The 21,748-nt window shown below is 41.5% G+C and overlaps 1 protein-coding gene across 1 annotated transcript; it reads left to right on the top strand.

Annotated features, from left to right (window-relative positions):
• The first annotated feature begins 5,806 nt into the window (after window positions 1-5,806).
• LOC140368316 (uncharacterized) lies at window positions 5,807-20,389 on the top strand. Its single transcript, XM_072455296.1, has 4 exons — window positions 5,807-7,275; window positions 9,624-9,780; window positions 11,334-11,378; window positions 18,583-20,389. The coding sequence occupies exons 1-4, from the start codon at window positions 5,924-5,926 to the stop codon at window positions 19,696-19,698; spliced, it is 2,670 nt and encodes an 889-aa protein (XP_072311397.1). The 5' UTR covers window positions 5,807-5,923; the 3' UTR covers window positions 19,699-20,389.
• Window positions 20,390-21,748: the final 1,359 nt, after the last annotated feature.

The raw sequence follows: 21,748 nt of genomic DNA, 5'->3' as shown, positions 1-21,748 counted from the left end.
CATGTCATGCTGTGTCTTTCTGGCAGTAACTGGGGCTCAGACAAAACCACTTTGTTCATGATTTATTAGAATTGAGTTGAAAGTTGAATCACAATGATATTTTCTTTTGAGATTGTACACAACAGTTTCCCATGTTTACTTTGCTGTTGTGAATCAGCTAAAGAGGGAGATGTGATGTGATTTCATCTGATCATTACTATGTGCTCCACTAGGAGGCGCCACTGCTTTGTGTTGCAGCTTGTCGCTGCTTGATGACGTCAGAAGGAGGAACCTTTGACCTAAGATGGACGCTGTTGTCTCTGTTACTGACTTCTGTCTAATCCTCTCAATAAAAGACATTTAAGTTCGACTCCAACGGCTCCAGCTCAACACAGCCGAAGGTCAGTGGAGAATGACATTATGTTTGTACAGGAATGTGTTTCATTCACTTATGTCCAGCGTTTAGGACAACGTTTTAACTTGTTTGTGACGTTAGCTAGTCGGCTAACGCTACAAAGCTAAAACAACAAGGCAAATGAAAGTCAGACTCTGGGGACGATGGAAGCGTGGAAGGATGTCCAGATGAGTCACACGGGGGAGGGAAAAGAACGAGTCGCTGCGCGTGTTTTTCTGCGTTTTTGGGTGAAATAGTTTGACTTGAACCACGTCCAAACCTTCTCCGCTCTCTAGAGCGAGGAGCGAGGAGTGACGCGATGGAGGCGGAAATGGAGTCGGACAGTGACGAGCCAAATCTACTCAACTCAAAAGAAAAGAAGCAAAAAGAAATGGAGTTTGAGTGAAGCAAGTAGAGGAGAAGGAGGATTTACGGTCGGTGTGGTGGAAACTGATGTGATCGAGGGAGTATTTAATGAGCCACACGAGGTTGTCAAGATTGTGGCTGAGGAGATAGGAGACATACATTTCATCAGGAGAACAAGGAAAGGAATGGTCATAATAAAGTGTAAAACAAAGATACGGCAGACAAAAGCACTGGCTTTGGAAAGATTGAAACATTGGTCTGTCAGATGCTTTGAACTGGATGGAGTCACGAGGATGAAGGGAGGAGGACGCGGGGGAGAGGAGGAGGAGGAGAAGAAGACGACGATGGAGCACGAGAGCTGTAAAAGTTTTATTGATGATTTTACTGAGATGTTTCAGTCGCACAGACTGGTCATTACAGGTGATTTCAATGTGCATGTGGATCATATTTGTGACAGAAACTCTAAAGAGCTTGATGCTGTCGTACTCAGCATGTGAGTGGCCCATAAACATAAACATGTTGAACTGTTTATGGAAATGATAAACTGAAAATGAGCGATGAGGGGCTTTGACGAGCGCCGCATCTCGCTAATCTCACGACAATAACTATGTGTTACACATTTCGGCTCACGAGCTACTTTTATATTCGACAAAGCCCGAAGATCTACTATAGATCTAAATGATTGTATAATTTAGTATTATTTTCATTGTCAATATTAAACAGGTTTTTATTTTTGTTTAACCATAATTAGGCAATAGAAACACAACGTCGGCTTTAATTAATAGCCTAATATTGTTTATCATATACAAATGTGAAATATAAAAAGAGAGAAAATCTTCTGTTTAACTCGACCATTTAATACAACTGAGTATTTTAAAAATAAAATATAATGACCACAACTACACTAATGAAAGAAGGTTGAGCTTAACCAGAACTTCATCTCGACCGGTCGATCACGATCGACGTATTGGGCACCTCTGTTACACAATAACTCTGTGTTACACAATCACTCTGTGTTACACAATCACTCTGTGTTACACAATAACTCTGTGTTACACAATAACTCTGTGTTACACAATAACTCTGTGTTACACATAACTCTGTGTTACACAATCACTCTGTGTTACACAATAACTCTGTGTTACACAATAACTCTGTGTTACACAATAACTCTGTGTTACACAATCACTCTGTGTTACACAATAACTCTGTGTTACACAATAACTCTGTGTTACACAATAACTCTGTGTTACACAATCACTCTGTGTTACACAATCACTCTGTGTTACACAATAACTCTGTGTTACACAATCACGATGTGCGATTAGCACACTCCTTCTCAATTAGTGGGTGGTGACCCCCTGGGGGGTCCCGGTGCGATGCTTTTTTTGCCGTACTGAAATAAAGTGTAATTGCACATCCACTACAGTAGGGGGCAGTGGCGCCCGCATTGTCAGCGCGAGCTCCTGTTCTACTGTTGTTTTGGGGTGCAGACGGCACAGAACAACCCTCAAGAGATCTCATGAAAACATGTGTAACAGGGATGAAAAGACAGAGATAATGAGACAAAGACGAGGAAATAAGACGAAGCGTTCGTAGCGCTTGGTTTCACCGTGACAACGGTGAGAAACGAGGAAAGACCGGTGTGTTTACTGTGTCTAAAAATGTTGGCAGTGGAAAACATGAAGCCAAATAAATGAAGGCGTCGCTTAAAGACTTTGCACCCCGATCACGCCGATGAGCCGCTTGAGTTTTTCCAACCGAAACGTGCCGAATATGTGAAAAAAATGTTCTTTAAGTTACATTTTCCCAAAATGTTTGTTTCCAATGGGCAGTTTGAAGTGTTTTATATGTTGTGCTCCTGAGTTAATGTTGCTAATCTTTTGAATCTATTTATTGATTTTATTTAATTTTATTTGTTTGCATCAAATTGTGTGCACAAAACCATTTGAGAATGACAGAATTACTTAAATTGTTCATAGTTTCCAAGCCTTGAAATAATTATTTTTACGTCCCTGTCAACATGACAGGTACCAATCATTTGGTCCCTGTCAACATGACGGGTACCAATCATTTGGTCCCTGTCAACATGACGGGTACCAATCATTTGGTCCCTGTCAACATGACGGGTACCAATCATTTGGTCCCTGTCAACATGACGGGTACCAATCATTTGGTCCCTGTCAACATGACGGGTACCAATCATTTGGTCCCTGTCAACATGACGGGTACCAATCATTTGGTCCCTGTCAACATGACGGGTACCAATCATTTGGTCCCTGTCAACATGACGGGTACCAATCATTTGGTCCCTGTCAACATGACGGGTACCAATCATTTGGTCCCTGTCAACATGACGGGTACCAATCATACGTCATAAGGCGCTGGTACAGCTGGCAGCCCGGTGTAAACGCTCTCTCTTCTTTCTCACACTTATTGTGCTTTATCTCCTATATTTTGTAAATATAGTTAGTATATTTTTTCTATTTTACTGTACGATAGGGACACGCGCTGGAATAGTTTTTTAATTCAACTGTTTTTGACTTTTTTCGGCTGGATTTGAGCGTTTTTCGTTGCGTTCGTTGTGTTGTTGTGACGTGAGCTAGCTCCGAGCGAGCCCACCAGCCCCTCCCCCCCGCGCCCTCCGGCCGCGCTAAAGTACGGCGTGTCGTCGGTACACGTTTATATACACGTTTATATACACGTTTATATACACGTTTATATGAAAGAGGAACTTCACCAACGATCGGGACACGCACTGGAATCGCTTTAAATTAACTTGTTTTGACTTTATTCGGCTGGATTGAGTGTTTTCGTCGTGTCGTTGCAATGTGTTTTGGCTCTGAGTCCCCCGGCTCCGGCCCCGCCCCCCGGCTCCGGCCCCGCCCCCCGGCTCCGGCCCCGCCCCCCGGCCGGTGCCGTACCGCGTTTCCACAAAGGAGGAACTCATGAAACTGCGGAGAACAGTCGTCTTACCCGGAGATCGTCACGTTATCCCGTCGCAATACTGACCTAACCTAATACTGATGTGCAATTCTGTCATATGTGCAATTACTGTGAAATTCATGTGCAATTCATGTGCTGTCGTGACACATATTCATGTGCAATTACTGTCGGGATCACATGCAATGGTATTTATTTATTAATTTGTTTATGGGAGTTTTTATTTATTTATAGGAGATCTTCTACTGAAAGTGTTTTTCAGACTTCCTATAAGTGATCTGTTCTTCTGGATCTACCTCTGTATCTTCCTGCGTTGCACCAATGAAATTTCCCCATGTGGGACAATAAAGGAATATCTTATCTTATCTTATCATTTGGTCCCTGTCAACATGACAGGTACCAATCATTTGGTCCCTGTCAACATGACAGGTACCAATCATTTGGTCCCTGTCAACATGACAGGTACCAATCATTTGGTCCCTGTCAACATGACAGGTACCAATCATTTGGTCCCTGTAATGGCCAATTCTGAATCAGTCACAAGTGTTTTATTGATGTCATTTATTTGGCTTCAAGCTGTCGCTGCAACATTAAAGACACAGTGGACACGGCGGTCTTCCCTCGTCTCGCGCGGCGGTCTTTCCTCGTCTCGCGCGGCGGTCTTTCCTCGTCTCGCGCGGCGGTCTTTCGTCGTCTCGCGCGGCGGTCTTTCCTCGTCTCGCGCGGCGGTCTTTCCTCGTCTCGCGCGGCGGTCTTTAATCGTCTCGCGCGGCGGTCTTTCCTCGTCTCACGCGGTGGTCTTTCCTCGTCCCCACCTCAGTCACAGCGAAGACAAGTGCTACATACACTTCCTCATATTTCCTCGTCTTATTAGCTTTTTGAGTGACTTTTGTTTGTTTCGTTATTAAGGATGTCATAATATTCATTTTAGTCACGATTATCATGAGGAGAAATATCCAGATTTTACGATCATTCACAATTGTCAGAAAAAAGTAAGGAAACAATTATATAGTTTTTTTTTTCCAACTATAAACTTCCCTACTCTTTAATACAGCGTATTCATTTAAAAATTAAATGGCCATAAATGGATTAAATAATAATAAAAGTATGCTTATTGGCCCCTCCATTGTAGCTCTTTTAAGCATTATATAATTTATTAGTGAGATGATCTCCATGGTAACGGGGGAGGGGCTTGAAACTTTCCTTTGGCTCACGCCAACAACAAACATACTGCGAAGAATAAAAAAGCATTTACAGGTCAGATTACGCTCTGGAACTACCTGTCTCCTCCTCTCTCTTTCCCTCCCTCTCCCTCTGGACCGCTCTGGTGAAGCGTCCAAAGTGTCCGATGCTCTAACGCTCCAGACGTGTTGCTCCACTGTTTGAGAAGGACGGCTCTAGCCAGTCACGGGCACAACACTTAGCGAGATCATCATCAATCCATTTCTTGACGGTGATCGTCTTGAGTGTCCTTGCAGCCGCTGGTGTTTGTGTTTGACAGCGGCAGCAGCGTGGGGTTTATCTGCCTTGATTTTATCAGCGAGCACATGTGCTCCGCTGCCTTCACATGTGCTACGCTGCTTCCGCCGCTGAACACCTACAATAATCGTGGACTGTAGTGTAGCGCGTCCATTTTGTGCATAGGAATCGCTGTGTGTATGTTCACCCGCTGTTTTTGCTCCATGGAGGAATGATGATTGGGTCAGGGCACAGAAAAGGGAGTGTCACCGGGCCCAACGGAAATGAAGCAAGTCAAAGCTCCAGGTTCAAAAAGAGTTTACAGAGAGAAGCTGAACATGTACAACCTCATTTTATGTAGAAGTAGTGAACTTTTTTTAGTGAATTTCTGAAATAATTGGAAGCTGCAGTAACAACTCACGTGTCCTGTTTCCCACGGTAACAGATGAACAAACCCTCCATCATTGATGTTCAACATCTTTTTGTCAAAATGTTGAATGTAAAAATGTTTAAATGACAGAGCTCTGGGTCAGACTGGTTTGATACTGTCGGTCTTCACCCAAAGCCAGAGCCTGTTACACTGTCCACATTCTTATAGAAACAGTAAAGTCCTGTTCATTTCATAACTCACTGAAGCTTGTGAAAATGACTCTTTTTCCGTAACAACACCACTCTCAACAGTGATAAGGAACTGACAAAAGTATAAGTTCTTTATTCAACACTATTATTACTTTACGTCTTCTTTTTCTGTGTTCATGGCAGATCTAAAAGTCCATCAGAAGAATGGGGTTCACCTGTGACCAGTGTGGAAAGACATGGAGGTCTGATTCTGCACTCAAGACGCACTACAGAACTCACACTGGAGAAAAACCTTTTAAGTGTGACCAGTGTGGAAACAGTTTTTCTACAGCAGGTGATCTCAAGAAACACTCCAGAATCCACACTGGAGAAAAACCTTTTAAGTGTGACCAGTGTGAAAAGGCTTTTAAAACATCAAATGAGCGCTCGCTTCACCATCGAACCCACACAGGAGAAAAACCATACGAATGTGACCAGTGTGGAAAAAGTTTTTCTACAGCAGGTGCTCTCAAGAAACACTCCAGAATCCACACTGGAGAGAAACCTTACAGCTGTGATGTTTGTGAGAAGGCATTTTCAGACTTAGGCACCTTAATAACCCACATGAGAATCCACACTGGAGAGAAACCATATGAGTGTGACCAGTGTGGAAACAGTTTTTCTACAGCAGGTGGTCTCAAGACCCACACCAGAATTCACACTGGAGAGAAACCTTACAGCTGTGATGTTTGTGAGAAGGCATTTTCAGTATCAAGCAGCTTAATATCACACATGAGAGTTCACACTGGAGAGAAACCTTACAGCTGTGATGTTTGTGAGAAGACATTTTCAGTATCAAGCAGCTTAATATCACACATGAGAGTTCACACTGGAGAGAAACCTTACAGCTGTGATGTTTGTGAGAAGGCATTTTCAGACTCAAGCAGCTTAATAAAACACATGAGAATCCACACTGGAGAGAAACCTTACAGCTGTGATGTTTGTGAGAAGGCATTTTCAGACTCAAGCAGCTTATTATCACACATGAGAATCCACACTGAAGAGAAACCTTTTAAGTGTGACCAGTGTGAAAAGGCTTTTAAAGCATTAAAAGAGCTCTCGCGTCACTACCGAACCCACACTGGAGAAAAACTATATGAGTGTGACCAGTGTGGTAAAAGTTTTTCTCGAGTAAGTCATTTCAAGACCCACACCAGAATCCATACTGGAGAGAAACCTTACAGCTGTAATGTTTGTGAGAAGGCATTTTCAGACTCAAGCACCTTAATAAAACACATGAGAATCCACACTGGAGAGAAACCTTACAGCTGTGAAGTTTGTGAGAAGGCATTTTCAGACTCAAGCAGCTTAATAAAACACATGAGAATCCACACTGGAGAGAAACCTTACAGCTGTGAAGTTTGTGAGAAGGCATTTTCAGACTTAGGCAACTTAATATCACACATGAGAATCCACACTGGAGAGAAACCTTACAGCTGTGATGTTTGTGAGAAGACATTTTCCCAGTCAAGCAGCTTAATAAAACACATGAGAGTTCACACTGTTGAAAAGCCTTAGTTTTATCAGATTCATGTGTTTTCGTATCAAACTTCTGCTAATGTTCATGTTTTATGATAAATGAGCTCGTCATCTGGACACTGTTTTTTAGACAAACAGGAAATTTTAACTCGTCCAAGAGTCATTTTCAATCTGAGGATCTAGTTTGAGAATGCAGATCTTTAGTCTACTCTGAGTAGGCCCCGCCCACCAGGTGGACCGCCCCCCCCCTTTGGGTCAACACCTCTGATAAAGAACACAGAGGACACCAAATGGGTCCAAGGACCTGACCCCTGTGGAGAAGTGGAATCGTCCACTGTAACAAATGCTCTTGTTCTGCTGGATGGAAACTTTCTCAGGATGAAGTCCTTAATGACTGTATTTCACATTTAAAGTGACTTAACGTTTACTGTGTGATCTAAACTTGTCACTAAATCATGCTTTAGTTTAGTTTGTCTTAAGAACTGTGTTTGAAATGTGTTTGTCATATTTAATGTACTTCCTCATGACCTGCTCATGATGTGTGTTCATGCTCATTGTTGCAGTTTGTTGCTATGGTTACATGTCATTTTGCTGGTTTCAGTTATATTTGTCCAAATTAGGAATATGTTGGCAATTTCATTGTTCTGAATTTTCTTTGTACATTTTTAATAAAAATTTAAAAAAAACCTTCATTGGAATTGTATCAGAATATACAAGTATCGGGATACATATTGTATCTGTATCGGGATACGTATCATATCGCAAGGGTCTTGGCAATACCCAGCCCTACTCACCATGGGTTTTTTGACTCACCAATTTTTCACATACTACATTTCAGATTCGACTTCATTAGGCCCCTTAACCTGTTCCCACCCACCTGTCCGCCGGCGAACATTTTCTATATCTCAAATATTCTCTTACATCATCACTTTTATTTCCGTGGTCAATACCAGCAAGCCATACATCATTTTAAAGCTTATTTTCTCAACAAAACGAATATGTCATTGATTTACATTAAATAATATGCCCCAAGAAGCAATTACCAATAGTTTGTGAGAAAGTCTCAACTTTTACAAACGCATGTCCTGTTTGCGGTTTATGATGGACGAAACGGCTTTAATTCTGTTCATCCTTGTACTCAGTCTGTCCGTAAGGAATCATTGAAAAACAATATCCACTTGTATTTTTCCTGAAGTTTTCCGATTTCGAGATATTGTCAAGTAAACAAACTTTTCTTCGTTTCTCGCCGGACGAGAATGCGCTTGTCCGCCGCATTTCTCCGTCCATAACAAATGACCTGTTTGACTTATACGATAGTGTTTGACATCGATCTCTTCCTTAGACTGTTTCCTACAGAATGAGACCATCCACCAATTTTTCTGTCACCGGGTTTGTTTGCTACAGCCTCCGGAGGAAAAAAATTCGGCGCTTCCGAAGCGCGCGTCCATCTTTGTTTTTAGCCCTTAGCTTCTGCTAACAGGCACGCAGGAGACTTTGAGTGACATATTATTCTAGCCAATCAGGAGACCTTTTTCCTGATAGGCGGGACAAAGGGTTTATTTACACAGAATCTTCTGTATTCTCGTGCGTAAGGCTCAGGTAAGGCTGTAAAGAGCCAGATTTCTCGGCAGGATTTTGCGCATAACGTTTTCTGAGTTTATTAGCCTTTTGGACGTGCATTTTGTTAGATATATGTATTATTATACCAATACAAAAATAAAATAAAAATATTATAATTTTTTTTTTTTTTTTTAACCTCTCTATATGGGAAATTCATGGGTAAACTCATATTTACACATTTTCACATATTTTTTTTTAGCGGTTATAATAGGTATTAGTGGCCTACAAAACATCAAAATGTATGTTTTATGATCATAGAGGAGCTAAAATTGTAATAAAACAGTTTGGCACAGTTGGCACATATTTGGATCACTTGTTCCGAATATACTTTTTGATACAAAAAGGTCAACAGCACCAAAATGCCTGTTCCTAGAGATCTGAAACTTTACACAGTTGTTGTCAACAAGATAAACATCATGTACAGTGAACAGCATAAGCACACAATGAAGTATGTCCTGCTCAGGACCATTACAAATTGACAATATTCAGGCAAGACTAAAAAAGGATGTTTTGTTTATGTTTGGGCCTCTGTAGTGTAAGTTCTGAAGCCCTGACAGTGTGTCATGTGCACATCTGCAGAAACTAGAAGGCCTAAGCTTTCTAATGATGCATCACACTTGCATGTGGAACATAAGATCCTCTTTTAATAAGCAATGCCATTTAGGTATGTCCAACCATTGTGCACAGGGCGAAAATAGGTGGGTGGTAACAGGTTAACTGATACTAAGAACAAAATGTTACAATAAGTTCAAAATTCTTTGATAAGTTCCAAATTCTTTGATAATAAAAAATATCCCAGATCAGAGCACTGCTGGTGTGACCCAGAATACGAGGCACAATGGAAACATATTGAATGCAATGCTGTGCCGGAGGTTCCTGTGCAGGCCTTATTGGCAGACAACAAACGGCTGAATAACTCATGTGTAAAATCTGCACTTACGACATGGAAGAAGCTAATCAAAACATATAAAATGAACAAAGACATGAAAATACTAAGCTGGTTGGCTTGTGATCAAAGCTTTAAGCCAAACTGCACCGACTTAAGATTCAAGATTTGTTTAACAAAAGGCATAAAAGTTTTTGACCAGATTGTAAAAAATAATCAGATGGAAAGATTCAATATGTTGAAAAAATCCTTTGGTCTGGAAAAACAGGACTTCTATAGCTACTTACAAATAAGGAGCTATTATAAAACCAAGCAGCAACAATTACAATACTCTTACTGAAATCTTTATCAAAGCATATAAATGTGAACTCTCAAGGGGAATGGTATCTAAAGTATATGGATGCATCAATGACATGGACAGCCAATCCACTAAATCTATTACAAGTAAATGGGAAAAGGAAGGTCATTTTGTTTTGACGGATGAGGAGTGGGAAGAAATATGTACATCACAGTGGAGGAGCACAAAGTCCATGTTTGGAGGGAATTTTGTTGGAAAAATGTGACTCGTTTTTTCATAACACCAGGTCAGAGTGCACATTATTCACAGGGAGGGGCCGGATGCTGGAGAGACTGTGGTTGCCAGGAGACAGATCATTACCTTGTGTTTTGGGACTGTCCTGTTGTGCAAAAATACTGGACACAAATTAACAAAGCGATACAGACTATTTTTGACAGCACTCTCCCACTCAAATGTGGAACAATGTATTTATGTCTCAAAACTCCTGCCATGAACATAATGGATGGATATCTCTGGAACGTGCTTTTGGCGGCCGGGAAGAAGGCGATAACAAAAAAGTGGATGACCCAAGCTGCCCCGACGGTTAAGGACTGGACGGACATCATAACTGACATACGCAACAAGGAAAAAATAACCGCCAGACTCAACCTGGAAATGGACAAATTCAACAAGCAACGGACAAAATGGGACTCATACTTCCTGCCATAAGATGCTTTAAGCCCTTTTCTATTAGATGCTAGTTCACTCTCTGCTGACCCTTTACATATTCTGAGATCCCTTTATTATTTTTAATATGTGTGTGTTTTTCTTCCCTAATTCTTTAAATCGGTTATTTTTGTGTGATGTAATTTTTGTTGTTGTGTGTTTCAAAAACAATAAATAGTTAAAATAAACTAAGAAAAGTTGACATGGAGAGGACACGTTGGGAAAGTGGCAGATAAATGTAATGGAGTAATTCATGTCATGCTGTGTCTTTCTGGCAGTAACTGGGGCTCAGACAAAACCACTTTGTTCATGATTTATTAGAATTGAGTTGAAAGTTGAATCACAATGATATTTTCTTTTGAGATTGTACACAACAGTTTCCCATGTTTACTTTGCTGTTGTGAATCAGCTAAAGAGGGAGATGTGATGTGATTTCATCTGATCATTACTATGTGCTCCACTAGGAGGCGCCACTGCTTTGTGTTGCAGCTTGTCGCTGCTTGATGACGTCAGAAGGAGGAACCTTTGACCTAAGATGGACGCTGTTGTCTCTGTTACTGACTTCTGTCTAATCCTCTCAATAAAAGACATTTAAGTTCGACTCCAACGGCTCCAGCTCAACACAGCCGAAGGTCAGTGGAGAATGACATTATGTTTGTACAGGAATGTGTTTCATTCACTTATATCCAGCGTTTAGGACAACGTTTTAACTTGTTTGTGACGTTAGCTAGTCGGCTAACGCTACAAAGCTAAAACAACAAGAAGCGTGGAAGGATGTCCAGATGAGTCACACGGGGGAGGGAAAAGAACGAGTCGCGGCGCGTGTTTTTCTGCGTTTTTGGGTGAAATAGTTTGACTTGAACCACGTCCAAACCTTCTCCGCTCTCTAGAGCGAGGAGCGAGGAGTGACGCGATGGAGGCGGAAATGGAGTCGGACAGTGACGAGCCAAATCTACTCAACTCAAAAGAAAAGAAGCAAAAAGAAATGGAGTTTGAGTGAAGCAAGTAGAGGAGAAGGAGGATTTACGGTCGGTGTGGTGGAAACTGATGTGATCGAGGGAGTATTTAATGAGCCACACGAGGTTGTCAAGATTGTGGCTGAGGAGATAGGAGACATACATTTCAACAGGAGAACAAGGAAAGGAATGGTCATAATAAAGTGTAAAACAAAGAGACAGCAGACAAAAGCACTGGCTTTGGAAAGATTGAAACATTGGTCTGTCAGATGCTTTGAACTGGATGGAGTCACGAGGATGAAGGGAGGAGGACGCGGGGGAGAGGAGGAGGAGGAGAAGAAGACGACGATGGAGCACGAGAGCTGTAAAAGTTTTATTGATGATTTTACTGAGATGTTTCAGTCGCACAGACTGGTCATTACAGGTGATTTCAATGTGCATGTGGATCATATTTGTGACAGAAACTCTAAAGAGCTTGATGCTGTCGTACTCAGCATGTGAGTGGCCCATAAACATAAACATGTTGAACTGTTTATGGAAATGATAAACTGAAAATGAGCGATGAGGGGCTTTGACGAGCGCCGCATCTCGCTAATCTCACGACAATAACTATGTGTTACACATTTCGGCTCACGAGCTACTTTTATATTCGACAAAGCCCGAAGATCTACTATAGATCTAAATGATTGTATAATTTAGTATTATTTTCATTGTCAATATTAAACAGGTTTTTATTTTTGTTTAACCATAATTAGGCAATAGAAACACAACGTCGGCTTTAATTAATAGCCTAATAGTGTTTATCATATACAAATGTGAAATATAAAAAGAGAGAAAATCTTCTGTTTAACTCGACCATTTAATACAACTGAGTATTTTAAAAATAAAATATAATGACCACAACTACACTAATGAAAGAAGGTTGAGCTTAACCAGAACTTCATCTCGACCGGTCGATCACGATCGACGTATTGGGCACCTCTGTTACACAATAACTCTGTGTTACACAATCACTCTGTGTTACACAATAACTCTGTGTTACACAATAACTCTGTGTTACACAATAACTCTGTGTTACACATAACTCTGTGTTACACAATCACTCTGTGTTACACAATAACTCTGTGTTACACAATCACTCTGTGTTACACAATCACTCTGTGTTACACAATAACTCTGTGTTACACATAACTCTGTGTTACACAATAACTCTGTGTTACACAATAACTCTGTGTTACACAATCACTCTGTGTTACACAATCACTCTGTGTTACACAATCACTCTGTGTTACACAATAACTCTGTGTTACACAATAACTCTGTGTTACACAATCACTATGTGTTACACAATCACTCTGTGTTACACAATCACTCTGTGTTACACAATCACTCTGTGTTACACAATCACTCTGTGTTACACAATAACTCTGTGTTACACAATCACGATGTGCGATTAGCACACTCCTTCTCAATTAGTGGGTGGTGACCCCCTGGGGGGTCCCGGTGCGATGCTTTTTTTGCCGTACTGAAATAAAGTGTAATTGCACATCCACTACAGTAGGGGGCAGTGGCGCCCGCATTGTCAGCGCGAGCTCCTGTTCTACTGTTGTTTTGGGGTGCAGACGGCACAGAACAACCCTCAAGAGATCTCATGAAAACATGTGTAACAGGGATGAAAAGACAGAGATAATGAGACAAAGACGAGGAAATAAGACGAAGCGTTCGTAGCGCTTGGTTTCACCGTGACAACGGTGAGAAACGAGGAAAGACCGGTGTGTTTACTGTGTCTAAAAATGTTGGCAGTGGAAAACATGAAGCCAAATAAATGAAGGCGTCGCTTAAAGACTTTGCACCCCGATCACGCCGATGAGCCGCTTGAGTTTTTCCAACCGAAACGTGCCGAATATGTGAAAAAAATGTTCTTTAAGTTACATTTTCCCAAAATGTTTGTTTCCAATGGGCAGTTTGAAGTGTTTTATATGTTGTGCTCCTGAGTTAATGTTGCTAATCTTTTGAATCTATTTATTGATTTTATTTAATTTTATTTGTTTGCATCAAATTGTGTGCACAAAACCATTTGAGAATGACAGAATTACTTAAATTGTTCATAGTTTCCAAGCCTTGAAATAATTATTTTTACGTCCCTGTCAACATGACAGGTACCAATCATTTGGTCCCTGTCAACATGACGGGTACCAATCATTTGGTCCCTGTCAACATGACGGGTACCAATCATTTGGTCCCTGTCAACATGACGGGTACCAATCATTTGGTCCCTGTCAACATGACGGGTACCAATCATTTGGTCCCTGTCAACATGACGGGTACCAATCATTTGGTCCCTGTCAACATGACGGGTACCAATCATTTGGTCCCTGTCAACATGACGGGTACCAATCATTTGGTCCCTGTCAACATGACGGGTACCAATCATTTGGTCCCTGTCAACATGACGGGTACCAATCATTTGGTCCCTGTCAACATGACGGGTACCAATCATTTGGTCCCTGTAATGGCCAATTCTGAATCAGTCACAAGTGTTTTATTGATGTGTCATTTATTTGGCTTCAAGCTGTCGCTGCAACATTAAAGACACAGTGGACACGGCGGTCTTCCCTCGTCTCACGCGGCGGTCTTTAATCGTCTCGCGCGGCGGTCTTTCCTCGTCTCACGCGGCGGTCTTCCCTCGTCTCGCGCGGCGGTCTTTCCTCGTCTCGCGCGGCGGTCTTTCCTCGTCTCGCGCGGCGGTCTTTCGTCGTCTCGCGCGGCGGTCTTTCCTCGTCTCGCGCGGCGGTCTTTCCTCGTCTCGCGCGGCGGTCTTTCGTCGTCTCGCGCGGCGGTCTTTCCTCGTCTCGCGCGGCGGTCTTTCCTCGTCTCGCGCGGCGGTCTTTAATCGTCTCGCGCGGCGGTCTTTCCTCGTCTCACGCGGTGGTCTTTCCTCGTCTCGCGCGGCGGTCTTTCCTCGTCTCGCGCGGCGGTCTTTAATCGTCTCGCGCGGCGGTCTTTCCTCGTCTCACGCGGTGGTCTTTCCTCGTCCCCACCTCAGTCACAGCGAAGACAAGTGCTACATACACTTCCTCATATTTCCTCGTCTTATTAGCTTTTTGAGTGACTTTTGTTTGTTTCGTTATTAAGGATGTCATAATATTCATTTTAGTCACGATTATCATGAGGAGAAATATCCAGATTTTACGATCATTCACAATTGTCAGAAAAAAGTAAGGAAACAATTATATAGTTTTTTTTTTTCAACTATAAACTTCCCTACTCTTTAATACAGCGTATTCATTTAAAAATTAAATGGCCATAAATGGATTAAATAATAATAAAAGTATGCTTATTGGCCCCTCCATTGTAGCTCTTTTAAGCATTATATAATTTATTAGTGAGATGATCTCCATGGTAACGGGGGAGGGGCTTGAAACTTTCCTTTGGCTCACGCCAACAACAAACATACTGTGAAGAATAAAAAAGCATTTACAGGTCAGATTACGCTCTGGAACTACCTGTCTCCTCCTCTCTCTTTCCCTCCCTCTCCCTCTGGACCGCTCTGGTGAAGCGTCCAAAGTGTCCGATGCTCTAACGCTCCAGACGTGTTGCTCCACTGTTTGAGAAGGACGGCTCTAGCCAGTCACGGGCACAACACTTAGCGAGATCATCATCAATCCATTTCTTGACGGTGATCGTCTTGAGTGTCCTTGCAGCCGCTGGTGTTTGTGTTTGACAGCGGCAGCAGCGTGGGGTTTATCTGCCTTGATTTTATCAGCGAGCACATGTGCTCCGCTGCCTTCACATGTGCTACGCTGCTTCCGCCGCTGAACACCTACAATAATCGTGGACTGTAGTGTAGCGCGTCCATTTTGTGCATAGGAATCGCTGTGTGTATGTTCACCCGCTGTTTTTGCCAATTCTAAGTATTTTACGGCAAAAAATTAGCGTCGGTCCGTATGTCCGGAGCCTTGATTTTGTGTCGGGCATTGACCGTGTCCGACCCGTTATTTTGAGGCTTGGTTTGAGTAATTCATTCTATATTATTATAACAATTTCTGAGCACTTTATTGCACTTTTCTGTTCCAGACTATAAAAACAATGCTAATTAAGTTATTCTTTGTTTTAATTTGACATATATAGTTCTGTTTTCTTTTTTGTTGTTTTCTTTGCTGTTAATAAGTCTGCAATGTTCTGCAGAGGTGAAACCTAGTTATATTATAAGTACACCTAACACCATTGTTTAAGTCTGAAACTATTATATAGACAAATTATATGATTTATAGTCGCGGCAGAGAGTGGGGGTCGCAAAGTGTTTCCCGCTCTCCCGGTGGCTCCTCCCGCTCTCCCGGTGGCTCCTCCCGCTCTCCCGGTGGCTCCTCCCGCTCTCCCGGTGGCTCCTCCCGCTCTCCAGTTTTCACACGTGCGATCTGTGACAGCAGTAGGACCTCGTCAAGTGTGTCATGCCGTTGTTGATGATCGATTTACGAGTGATCAGAGCTTTTTTAGGAGCTTTGGTTTTACAATTGAACACAATTCTTTGTATCACAAAAGCTGTGAATCAAAACCACTTTTTTTTTCTGACGAATGCATCGCATTTGAGGGAAATTGTGTCACATTTTGCGATGCGATACCGCTTATTCTGAGCCCTGAAATGGTTAAAAATAAGCAGAAGGCGCCGTGGAGAAACGACAATTGGGTCAGGGCACAGAAAAGGGAGTGTCACCGGGCCCAACGGAAATGGCTTAACCTGTTATCATCCACCTATTTGGCCCTGTGCACAATGGTTGGACATACCTAAATGGCATTGCTTATTAAAAGAGGATCTTATGTTCCACATGCAAGTGTGATGCATCATTAGAAAGTTTCGGCCTTCTAGTTTCTGCAGATTTGAAACATATGAACACTGTCAGGGCTTCAGAACTCACACTACAGAAGCACAAACATAAACAAAACATCCTTTTTTAGTTATGCCTGAATATTGTCAATTAGTAATGGTCCTGAGCATGACATACTTCATTGTGTGCTTATGCTGTTCACTGTACATGATGTTTATCTTGTTGACAACAACTGTGTAAAGTTTCAGATCTCTAGGAACAGGCATTTTGGTGCTGTTGACCTTTTTGTATCAAAGTATATTCGGAACAAGTGATCCAAATATGTGCCAACTGTGCCAAACTGTTTTATTACAATTTTAGCTCCTCTATAATCACAAAACATACATTTTGATGTTTTTTAGGCCACTAATACCTATTATAACTGCTAAAAACAACAAATGTGAAAATGTGTAAATATGAGTTTACCCATGAATTTCCCATATAGAGGTTAAAAAAATAAATCTATTTTTATTTTATTTTTGTATTAGTATAATAATACATATATCTAACAAAATGCACGTCCAAAAGGCTAATAAAATCAGAAAACGTTATGCGCAAAATCCTGCCGAGAAATCTGGCTCTTTACAGAGAGCACGAGAATACAGAGATTCCGTGTCAATAAACCCTTTGACCCGCCCACCATTCTAAAGCTATTCTTATTGGCTGGAATAATATGTCAATCAAAGTCTGCTACGTCACTAGCATGCGGCGCTATTTAGATCAAATCAATTACTTTTTGTAAGGCCCAAAATCACAACAACAGTCGCCTCTGAGGGCCGAATCAACAATGTCTGTGGTGGCGAGGGACGATGTCCCCGGGTCCTCTGTCCTTAGACTCTCCTTCTCGGCCAGGAAAAACTACAAAAAAACCTCCTTTGGGAAAAAAGCGTAGAAACCTGGAGGAGTTCCAGTGAAGGAGAGATCCGACTCTCACAGACGGACAGACGGACACAAGGAGACTGGAACATGGACCCACTCTTCTGTTTACTCTAGATGTAAACAGAGGAATACATGTGCGGCGCAAACGGCGCATTTTTTTTTGCGGAGGCTGTAGCAAACAAACCCGTGGATGGTCTCGTTCTGTAGGTAACAGTCTGAAGAAAAGATCGATGCCAAACATGATCTTATAAGTCAAACAGGTCATTTGTTATGGACGGAGAAATGCGCTGGACGAGCCTTAATCCTGACCATCGTCAACGAAGAACACTTTGTTTACTTGACAAAATCTCAAAATAGGAAAACTTCAGGAAAAATACAAGTGGATATAGTTTTTCAATGATTCCTTACGGACAGACTGAGCACAAGGATGAACAGAATTAAAGCCGTTTTGACCGTCATAAACACAAACAGGACATGCGTTTGTAAAAGTTGAGACTTTCTCACAAACTATTGGCAATTGCTTCTTGGGGTATATTATTCAATGTAAATCAATGACATATTCGTTTTGTTGAGAAAATAAGCTTTAAAATTATGTACAACTTGCTGGTATTGACCACGGAAATAAAAGTGAAAGATGTAAGAGAATATTTGAGAGATGGAAAATGCTCGCCGGCGAGCAGGTGGGTGGGAACAAGTCAAAGCTCCAGGTTCAAAAAGGGATTTACAGAGAAAAGCTGAAAATGTACAACTTAATTTCATGTAGAACTAGGGAAAGATTATTGGAAGCTGCAGTAACAACGGGCGTGTCCTGTTTGCCACAGTAAAAGAAGAACAAACCCTCCATCATTGATGTTCAGTATCTTTTTGCCAAAATGTTGAATGTAAACATGTTTAAATGACAGAGCTCTGGGTCAGACTGGTTTGATACTGTCGGTCCTCACCCAAAGCCAGAGCCTGTTACACTGTCCACATTCTTATAGAAACAGTAAAGTTCTGTTCATTTTTATAACTCACTGAAGCTTGTGAAAATGACTTGCGTAACAACACCACTCTCAACAGTGATAAGGAACTGACAAGTTCTTTATTTAACACTATTATTACTTTACATCTTCTTTCTGTGTTCATGGCAGATCTAAAAGTCCATCAGAAGAATGGGGTTAACCTGTGACCAGTGTGGAAAGACATGGAGGTCTGCTTCTGCTCTCAAGACACACTACAGAACTCACACAGGAGAAAAACCATACAAGTGTGACCAGTGTGGAAACTGTTTTTCTACAGCAGAGGCTCTCAAGAGACACACCAGAATCCACACTGGAGAGAAACCTTACAGCTGTGATGTTTGTGAGAAGGTGTTTTCAAACTCAAGCCACTTAATAAGACACATGCGAATCCACACTGGAGAGAAACCTTACAGCTGTGAATTTTGTGAGAAGGCATTTTCAATATCAAGCAGCTTAATATCACACATGAGAAGACACACTGGAGAGAAACCTTACAGCTGTGATGTATGTGAGAAGGCATTTTCCCAGTCAAGCGGCTTAATATCACACATGAGAATCCACACTGGAGAGAAACCTTACAGCTGTGATGTTTGTAAGAAGGCATTTTCAAACTCAAGCAGCTTAATATCACACATGAGAAGACACACTGGAGAGAAACCTTACAGCTGTGATGTTTGTGAGGAGGCATTTTCCCAGTTAAGCAGCTTAATATCACACATGAGAAGACACACTGGAGAGAAACCTTACAGCTGTGATGTTTGTGAGGAGGCATTTTCCCAGTTAAGCCACTTAATATCACACATGAGAATCCACACAGAAGAAAAACCATACGAGTGTGACCAGTGTGGGTACCGCTTTTCTAGAGCAAGTGCTCTAAAGACCCACACTAGAATCCACACTGGAGAGAAACCTTACAGCTGTGATGTTTGTAAGAAGGCATTTTCAAACTCAAGCAGCTTAATATCACACATGAGAATCCACACTGGAGAGAAACCTTACAGCTGTGATGTTTGTGAGAAGGCATTTTCACACTCAAGCAGCTTAATAAAACACATGAGAATCCACACTGGAGAGAAACCTTACAGCTGTGAAGTTTGTGAGAAGGCATTTTCAGACTTAGGCAACTTAATATCACACATGAGAATCCACACTGGAGAGAAACCTTACAGCTGTGATGTTTGTGAGAAGGTATTTTCAGTCTCAAGCGGCTTAATAAAACACATGAGAGTTCACACTGTTGAAAAGCCTTAGTTTTATCAGATTCATGTGTTTTCGTATCAAACTCCTGCTAATGTTCATGTTTTACGATTAATGAGCTCGTCATCTGGACACTGTTTTTTAGACAAACAGGAAATTTTAACTCGTTCAAGAGTCATTTTCAATCTGAGGATCTAGTTTGATAATGCAGATCTTTAGTCTACTCTGAGTTGGCCCCGCCCACCAGGTGGACCGCCCCCCCCCCTTTGGGTCAACACCTCTGATAAAGAACACAGAGGACACCAAATGGGTCCAAGGACCTGACCCCTGTGGAGAAGTGGAATCGTCCACTGTAACAAATGCTCTTGTTCTGCTGGATGGAAACTTTCTCAGGATGAAGTCCTTAATGACTGTATTTCACATTTAAAGTGACTTAACGTTTACTGTGTGATCTAAACTTGTCACTAAATCATGCTTTAGTTTAGTTTGTCTTAAGAACTGTGTTTGAAATGTGTTTGTCATATTTAATGTACTTCCTCATGACCTGCTCATGATGTGTGTTCATTCTCATTGTTGCAGTTTGTTGTTATGGTTACATGTCATTTTGATGCTTTAACTTATATTTGTCCAAATTAGGAATATGTTTGACTGAGAGTACGCCCACTCTAGGCCACACCCCATTCACCCCAAACTAATCCAAATTAGTTCAAATTAATGATTAGGATCGGGTTTGGCAATTTAATTTCTCTGAATATTCATTGTACATTTTTAATAAAAAATATTTTGACGATTTTTTTTTTTTCCTTCAATGACTTTTATTTTGAGCAGATTATCTATGAAAGCCTCAGACAACATATCCACAACCAGAGAGACAAGACAGTGATGGCACAGTGAGCACATGTACCAGTGAGGCCTATATCAGGAGTTCTAAGAGTGGAGCAGTTATGGACTCTAGATTGAAAGTGGAGTGTTAGCAATGAACATAGGAATGTGTTTATGTGAATCCAATTTGAAAAAGTTTCTTCTCCTGAAAATGTTTGTCTGAAATGAAGAATGACATTCATCATTACAATGTGAACATTCTGAACGTTCCAGATCCTGAGTTGATAATACTTAGGATAAGATGCATCAACTAGGACCTTTTTCAGGGTGTAGCCTCCCTTTTGGAACTTGGGAAAGGCAACGCTGTATTGTGCAGAACCTGCCTTTGTCACGGCTTGGGGCCTACCAGCATTTTCATTGTAGGTCATGGCTGCTAGAAGAATCCTATCATAAAGTGATCGACCTGTAATTAAAAGCTAAGACACTTTGAAAAATAAAAGTGAAGCGTAAGTGGTAAAGTTGAAATGAGCTGCTGCACATACCATGGTATGAAAAGCTGTACATCTTTGGAGTGAAGTGGTTGAGGCTGTGAGAGCTTTCTACTCCACTTGTTTGACCGTATGAGGACATCTCGACAGCGTCTTTTAGGAAATGAGGTTTTGTTAAGAGCTCCTCCAACTCAACAAAGCATTCTCTACCTGAACAAATGTTGTGCTTAAATTGTGACAATGTTTGGTTTCTTTATCATGAAGAATAGAAGAGAAGAATAGACCTGCTTTGAACCATTTCTTCTTAAACCAGGACCCTGGCTTTGACACTTCTCATGTATGTTCTGCAAGTGGTCAATGGTCCATAACCACTTCTCCTTTATGGTGTCTTCATCACCAGGTCTGACCACATAACACACCAATACAGCTGATATGTTCTCCCCTTTATCCACTCCTTCATCCTCTCATTGTCCTTCTTTTTTCACAGTGCATCCAGTTTTCTGCTGAGTCATGAAAGTATACAAGGCATATGGGTGAAAACTAGGAAACCAAGACGGCATAAGACAATATTCTGATTCTAGTTACCTTTCGCCACATGCCAGCAATCATAGAAATGAGGCACTTCCCTCTCGTACCCACTTGGCCTCCTTTCTGTGTCGGTCTGTCACTAGAGCTGTAATTGGATGTCACCAACTTCATGCCGACAACGTTTTAGACAACTCCATGTGCGAGCTTCCCAGGGTTTCATTGCTCTAAACAATATATGGTATAATCAACAGTTTTTCTAAGCTCTC

The sequence above is a fragment of the Eucyclogobius newberryi genome, unplaced genomic scaffold (assembly GCF_026437365.1).
Source record: "Eucyclogobius newberryi isolate DKJ021-1_F unplaced genomic scaffold, fEucNew1.0.hap1 SCAF_2, whole genome shotgun sequence".
Classification (NCBI taxonomy): Eukaryota; Metazoa; Chordata; class Actinopteri; order Gobiiformes; family Gobiidae; genus Eucyclogobius; species Eucyclogobius newberryi.
This window is presented reverse-complemented; position numbering and strand designations above follow the sequence as displayed.

What these genes read in the sequence shown, in the direction of transcription:
- LOC140368316 (XM_072455296.1), top strand. Translation starts at nt 5,924, where the DNA reads ATGGGGTTCACCTGTGACCAGTGTGGAAAGACATGGAGGTCTGATTCT. An exon ending in AACGGCTGAATAACTCATGT is followed by an intron (nt 9,781 to 11,333) that starts GTAAAATCTGCA and finishes TCTCAATAAAAG; the next exon opens with ACATTTAAGTTCGACTCCAA. An exon ending in CCAGCTCAACACAGCCGAAG is followed by an intron (nt 11,379 to 18,582) that starts GTCAGTGGAGAA and finishes TGGCAGATCTAA; the next exon opens with AAGTCCATCAGAAGAATGGG.